The sequence below is a fragment of the Aegilops tauschii genome, chromosome 1 (assembly GCF_002575655.3).
Source record: "Aegilops tauschii subsp. strangulata cultivar AL8/78 chromosome 1, Aet v6.0, whole genome shotgun sequence".
Classification (NCBI taxonomy): Eukaryota; Viridiplantae; Streptophyta; class Magnoliopsida; order Poales; family Poaceae; genus Aegilops; species Aegilops tauschii.
In genome coordinates, this window is record NC_053035.3 from 432795400 (window position 1) to 432802827 (window position 7428).

General features: G+C 57.8%; 1 protein-coding gene across 1 annotated transcript; it reads right to left on the reverse strand.

Annotated features, from left to right (window-relative positions):
• Positions 1 to 355: 355 nt before the first annotated feature.
• On the reverse strand, positions 356 to 2584 carry LOC109741876 (uncharacterized). Its single transcript, XM_020300960.1, has one exon. It carries the CDS (start codon positions 2582 to 2584, stop codon positions 356 to 358), a length of 2229 nt encoding a protein of 742 aa, XP_020156549.1.
• Positions 2585 to 7428: the final 4844 nt, after the last annotated feature.

Here is a 7428-nt window from a genome sequence, read left to right on the forward strand (position 1 = left end):
CCCAAAAAGTAGTTGTTTTATGCTATTTACTCCCTTCCTCGTAGCATATCAATTGAATTATGATCATCTTTGCCACACAAAAATGATGGCCTTGTTACACAAAAATGCCAAATATGATTGAGTTCATGGTACTTTGTGCGTGGGGCAGGTTAGATCAACTGTATGTGGTAGAGATGCCCACGTCCGCCGGAATCGTGGAACGGCGGCGAGAGAGACACATCAACAACCTTCTCTTCCAGCTAAAACGCGTTTAGTTCCGACCACCGCGACGTGACACTCAGTGAAGCCAACTGTCCAACTACAACGGCGTCGCACTCGCACCGGGCGGGCAGCGTGTGTTCCTGCTCGTGCGGAGCTAACCCCGATCACGCGTCGCGGCGGCACCGGCCGCCGGGCGCTCAAGCACGCCGGCGTGGGCGAGCAGCGCCCACAGCTGCGTCATGAACTCGCCGCCGGCGCCGAGCACATCGGCGTGGATGTCCACGTTGTCCGACGGCGCGAGGAACAGCAGGAATTCGGCCCAGAACTCGGCCAGCACCGCCCACCGCCGCCCGTCGTCCTCGCCCACGGCCGCCCCGAGCTGCCCGCCCAGCAGCGCCGCCTTCTCGACGATGGTGCTGCTCCCCGCCCTCTCCTCCGCGCCGCCGCCGGCCTCCACGCCCTCCATGTACTTCTGCTCGTCGGCCTCGATCATGTGCAGCCTCGCGAGGATCTCGTCCTTGTTCTTGCAGCCGGCGAGGTGGCACCGCGCCTGCCGCACCGTCGTGTCGAAGATCTGCTCCGCGTTGTAGCTCGGGTCCGGCAGCATCTCCGGCACGAACGACACCAGGTACGCGCAGTAGTTGGACAGCTTCGTCGCCACCAGCCGGTGCTCGTCGGTGCGGTCGTCGGTGCGATCGTCGCCGCCATGTTGACCGCCGCGGCGACGCCTGTCCCAGTCGCAGCGCGTGGTGGCGATGTGCCACACCAGGATCTGGTCGGTGGACTTGGAGAACTCGCACGCCCACGCCAGCCGCGGCAGCAGGCCGTGCCTCCGCAATGCCGAGACGCCGTTGCTGAGGCGTCCCCGGCTCGCCCTGAGCGAGACGAGCACGGCGCGCCGGACCGGCGGCGGCAGCTCCTTCCTCCGCTCCCGCTTCTGCCCCTGCCGCCGCGGCTCCACCAGGAAGAGCGTGAGCCACGAGAGCAGATTGAGCGGGCGGTGCGCGAACCGCTTCAGCAGCACGTACTCCCCGATCTTGTCCTCCCAGTACCTCGCGTCCGGCGGCGCGAGGCTCTCCTTCCACCAGAGGTGCCCGCCGCGCCGCTTCTTCTGCCAGGGCTGGCCGTCGCGCACGCAGCGGTACACCGTCTTGATGTACCTCCAGTTGTTGGAGAAGGCCGCCAGCGCCTGGCACATCTCGAGCGCCGCGGTGATCACGATCACCACCACCGTGACGGAGCGGTCGAGGTCCTTGACGCCGATCCGGAGGCGGCGGTAGTCGGGGCCGAGCGTGCCGAAGAACGCCGTCCACATGGTCAGCGCCAGCACGACGACGGCGATGCAGATGTACGTCCTGACGCCCACCAGCACGATGTTCCGGGTGTAGAAGAAGTCGTAGAGGAAGGCCAGCTCCGCCTCGACGACCCGGAACGCGGCGTCGGGGCCGGTGGCGATGTCCCGGTGGTGGTTGTGGTGGTGCGACTGCGGGTGCTGCTGGTGGATGAGGCCGTCCAGGACGAGGCTCAACGCCTTGGCCGAGCCAGCCTCCGCCGGGACGTAGCCGTAGAAGCGGCGCTTGAGCAGCTTGAAGAGCGCGAACGCGAGGCAGAAGTCCTTGGCCATGTCCTTCTCGACGTCGCTGTACCCCTGCGCGTCGATCCACCGGTACACCTGGTCGATGGTGACGACGGACTTGCAGGTGCTCTGCACCAGGATCTCCTCCCGGGACAGGCGGCCGAACTCGTGGTTCAGCTCCATGGTGTCCTCGCCGTGGAAGAGGTACTTGTACCCTGCCATTGTCCCGGGGTCGGGCGGCCGCTGGTCGGCGGCGGTGGCGGAGAGGGACTCCTCTACGTCCATGTACTCGGCGACGACCTTGACGGAGCGGTCGGGGAGGCTGGCCTTGATCATCTCGACGATCTTGGCGGCGGTCTTGAGCACGTTGAGGCTCCAGAAGGCCCAGATGGCGGCGCGATAGCTGGCGTTGGTGCCGGTGGCGTTGAGGACGAGCCAGAGCACGAGCGCCGTCTGGAGGACGTGCTGGAGCAGCAGCTTCTTGCGCTGGTCCACGTCGCGGCGGCTGTGCACGGGCGCCGCGTACGCGCTGGCCTGGATGAGCAGCAGCGCCGCCGCCCACAGCACGAAGGTCTCGCCGTGGAAGGGCCCGTCCTGGATGATGCCCACGGCGTAGGTGACGACGACGTAGGAGAGCGAGTAGGCCATCCACATGACGCCGCGGAGGAGCCGGTCGCTGCTCCGGCGCCGCGTGGAGCCGTACAGCACCAGCGCCGCCAGCACCATCGCGCTCAGCAGCACCACCACCTCCAGCCGCAGCAGCCGGCTCTCGACCGTGCCCAGGTCCTCGAAGATGCGGACGCCCATGGCCGCCCTGCTGACCACCGCTAGCTTAGCTTCACCGGACTCAGTCAGTCGCTGGCCGGCCGGCGATCTTGCGGTGAAATCGGTATTACTATCATGGGAGGCTAACCAATGATGCTTACTAGGTGGACCTATGATCTGATCCGATGATCCAATGCACGGCGAGGATGAATTGGCATTGAGATGAGAAGAGGAGAAAGGAATGGGATCGATGAAATGTGTGTGTGAAGCATCGTTCTGGGGCATGCAGTGGGCGGTGGCACTGGGTGGAAGGCAAGAATATTTGAGATTACAGATTTCAGATTTCACACATCTTGCCAGAGAGCTTTCTTGTGATCAGGGCAGGCTTCTCAGAGTGTCACTTCGCAGCATGAAGCAAAGGATAGATTGCCTACGGCTAGGGGTAACGTGAACCTATATGCAGAGCAGAAATGCACGAGTATTCAGAGCATCTCCAGTCGTTGTGCCCCTCAGGAGGCGTTTGAAATTTTTACAGCCGGGAACGAAGATTCTTCTAGTCGCCCCCCACCCCAGCACTTCTATCTCTCCCCCCCCCCCCCCCCTTGCGCCACCTCATCTTCCTCACTCCACACCACCACCACCACGCCGGCCTGCTGGCCGCGGCCGTTGCCATGTCGTCCGCCGCGGTCCTCTGCTTCAGCTGCGTCGTCCCCGCCGGCCTGCTCGCCGCGCCCGCGCGCCCCTGCAGCTCGCCGTGCCCGCACGCCCCTGCAACTCGTCCCGCGCGCACCTTGCAGCTCGTCCCGCCACGCCGGCTTGCTTGCCGCGCCCCCCTGCAGCTCGGGGCAGCGGCCCCGCCTCCGTCGACGCGGACATCAGCAGCGTGCGGAAGCCTGCTCGCAGCGGAAGTGGCAGAGCACCGCGAAGCCGGAGAAGTACAGGAGGAGGCACCTGCCGCGCGCGTCCGTGCCGCTGCGCCCCACCGCCGACGGGAGCGCCTCCACGCCTCCGATATGGATGAGTCCTTCGACGCCGAGGAGGTCGAGGTCTGCAGCGGCAGCGGGTACTCGGTCGACGGCTACTCGGATCTGAGCTCGTCGAGGGACACGGCGCTGCCGGCGCGGCGGCGACAGGCGCGCGCTGCTGCGTACGTCGAGGAGGAGGAGTACTCGGACTCCGCGGGCAGCTCTGAGTTCTCACGCGCGGTGAGCAGAAGGCGGCGGTGAGGAGGCAGAGGCCGGCCGGCGTGCGGCGAGGAGGCGGCCGCGACCAGCAGGGGGAGTGCCCGCGGGATCCGGCCGGAGACGCGGCGAGCTCGGTGGCGCGGTGGAGGCTGGCGGGGAGGGGGCCGGAGAGGCGGCGAGCTCGGTGGCGTGCTGGAGCGAGGAGCTCTGCTTGCGGAGAGAGAGGGAGGAGCCAGATTCCTTTTGGATGCAGGAAAAGGGGGGAGAGAGGCTGGCTGGTGGGGTTTCACCATGCATAAAGTAGCGCCGGGCGTCCCAAGTGCCCCCCAGGGGGCTGGGTTTTGCCCGGGGTCGCCGGTGCTATTTTTGCTGAAATCCGGCGCAAAACGAGGTCGTGGGGGCGTGACTGGGAGCAACTTTTACATCCGGCGCTAAAAAAAGTGCTTGGGGGCGTCTTGGGGGGCCTAGTGGAGATGCTCTGAGCAGAACAAATATAACTCGAGGACTGGAATCCTGCCCGCAGGTTTCTTTGAGCGAAAAGAGGCCCTGAAGAGCGAGGTAGTAGAAAAGGTTGTTCCAAACGTAGGCCATCGGTTTCCATTCCACGGTCACTATTATAAATAAAAGAATCGGGTATGTAATTTCAAGCTAATATTATAAGTATGATATATGTAGTATGCGATGTAGTTTGAATTTGAATTTCAAATTTCAAAAATATGCATTTAAAATGTTGTTGCATCGTGTGCTTTTGGAATATCAAAGTTTGAAGAAGTATGATGTGAACTTATAGTTAAAATAGTGTTTATATGTTAAAAGAGGTGATAATTAACAAAAATAAATAATTACAACTTGAGTTTAAGATATCTTCCATGTCAGAGCTCCTAATACCTAGATTTTTTTTGGAGGCTCCCAAGAAGTGGCTTTCGGGAGTTAAGTATTAAGGATTTGTTAGAGTTGTTAGCCACATTATGACATAGTTACTAATAGTTCTTGAGTCAGCTTGTGACGGTACACTATACTGGGGTCGCCTTCAGGGCCCGACTTGGCCCGATTTGCCACATCATTCGAGAAGCCCGCCAATGGGTCGGCTTCAGGGCCCAGGAGGCCTAGCTGTAGGTAGGCCCTTCGGTCGCTAAAGGGCCTGGCTTCCAGATAAGGCTTACAAGCCAAGGTTCCCTTGAGACGAGGTCAGTTAGGGGTCCTATAAGCCCTATCTCTCAGCCCCTTTATAAGGTGAGGTTGGCGTAGATCGAGGGCATCTGTTCAAGAGTTCATACCTTGGTAGCAATCACCATCTCCAATATGTAAGCCCCTCACATGAGGTGTTCCCACCATTAATCAATCGAAGCAGGAGTAGGGTGTTACCTCGACCATGAGGGACCAAACCTGGGGAAAAAAAATCCCGTGGTGCGATCCCTACTTTTGGCCACGCTCTCCACCCTACCAAGGACTTGATAGTTTTTTGTACCGTTAGTTGGCGTGCGAGGTAGGGGTTGCGCCGGCTTGAGACCGACTCCAGGTTAGATCTACAACCATGCCCGACGACTTCGCGCCAGGCCAGATCTTTATCTTTGGCTCTCTCACCTTCATCGGGAACAGGACAGGACGGCTCCACATCAACCCGCCGCCGTCGTCATCTGCCTCTTCTTTGGAACACTCGAGTTTGTCATCGAACACTCCAGCGACCTTCGGCTCTGCGTTCCACTGCTTCTTCGAGCAACAGAGGCGTCTTCCACGAAACTCGTGCCAGCAACAACAAGTCCGACTTCCAGCCTGAAAAATGACCCTCCTCCAGCAATCCTTGCGATCGAGGTGGTGATCTCGGCCACAAGGTTAGGACGCCGCACCGACACCGCGAAAACCCACCAGCTCGCCCATACGACCCATCTAATATCCATGGTGTGCACCAACTGCCCACTCATCGATGATCACAAGCCAAAGGACTGCATCTAGGATGACTACCTCTTAGATGACAAGGATAGCTGCGCCTAGCCTCGCCTCACTTCTGGAAATGGAAGCCAATGAGGATAGCCGGGCAAGCCTCGCAACATCTTCATCAACCCACGACGACCAACCCCCGGAGGCCATCACCCTGGAGCAGGTCCTCATGACGGCACCAGGAGGTTTAGGAAGCAACACCGACCTTTCTTCAACACCTAGTAGCTCTCGTGTTGTAACCAACGTCAGCGGGGCCGCACCCACGATCAACGTCCCATCGGTTACAACAACTGTGGTCATCGCTACCCTATCCGCTGCTCCTCCAGCGCCCCCGACTTCCATACCGATTGGCCGTATTCTTCTCAGCTTAGCCTCCCCATCCAATGAACCCCGTGGTTCATGACCCCTAGAGATGGCCTCTCGAACTTTACTGCCCCAACAATGACCCCGCCCATTGTCGCGGACGAGGCACTACTGCTGCTCAGCACACCCTTGCCAGGGGGTGACCCCACCACGAGAGCCATGGAGGCCATTAGGCATGCCATTGTGGCTCCCCACCTGCAACTACAGAAGGAGAAAGAGAAGCTCGCCGCACAACAAGCCCGATGGAGGGAAACCATGGCTAATGAACAACGCCGACGACCTCGACGTTGATACGTCTCAAATGTATTAATAATTTTTATATGATTCATGTTATATTTCTATCAATTATAAACACTTTGGGCATACTTTTTTTTTGAGTTTTATTGAACTAACGTATTAATCCAGTGTTAGTTCATGTTTCTAGTGTTTTTGTATCTTCAGGAAAACACCCAGACAAAGTCCCAAAAAATACAGAAAAATGGATTACGAAGATATGCATCAAGAGACATCCAGGGGTCTAGGCTCCACATCTGGAGTTTCCCAGGGGCTCTAGGCGCCCCCAGACCCAGGACGCCGGGGGGGGGGGGGGGGGGGGGGGGCTAGAGGCTACATGCAGCTTTTGGAGCTCTCCTTCTACCGCAAGCTTGTCCCGGAAGTTTCTGAACCGCCATAAAAATTTCACTTTTTGGAATTACGGATCTCCGGCAATGTTAAACACGGTGACAAGACTCATATTTTAGCATCGAGAAACAACTTCCCTTGAAAGTCAGATCTCATCTGAGGGGAGGCTCTCGTCTGCAGACCACCCTAGCCACGAAAACTAGAGGGGGGAAACATCCCTCTAACTAAGGGAGCAGGCCAAGGAAGGAGAAGAAGGAGCCCCCTCCCCCCTCTCCCCCAGTGGCGCCGGAATGCCATCGGGGACATCTCCGCCATCTTCATTACCATCACCAACAAATTTCTTCATCATCCTCTCATGTTGACTTCTGAGTAGACCCCGTGTGGCCTAGGGATTGCGGTACTAGCTATGTCTCAAGCATCTCTCTTGCTTGATCTTATGATTTCCGCACCATGATTATGATCTTGGGCATGATTATTAGTTGAATTGTATGATGTACCTCTTGTGATGAGCACCTTTATGGATCGAATCTTGTTCATGTTATATTCTTGAACTTAAGGAGTTAATAAGATTATGTGATTCATATCTAGTATATGAAGGAAATATGCCTAGAGGCAATAATAAAGTTATTATTTTATATTTCCTTATATCATGATAAATGTTTATTATTCATGCTAGAATTGTATTAACCGGAAACTTGATACATGTGTGGATACATAGACAAAACACCGTGTCCCTAGTAAGCCTCTACTAGACTAGCTCGTTAATCAAAGATGGTTAAG

Bases quoted from the DNA above. Each gene is read 5' to 3' on its own strand.
- LOC109741876 (XM_020300960.1), bottom strand. From the start codon at position 2,584: ATGGGCGTCCGCATCTTCGAGGACCTGGGCACGGTCGAGAGCCGGCTG.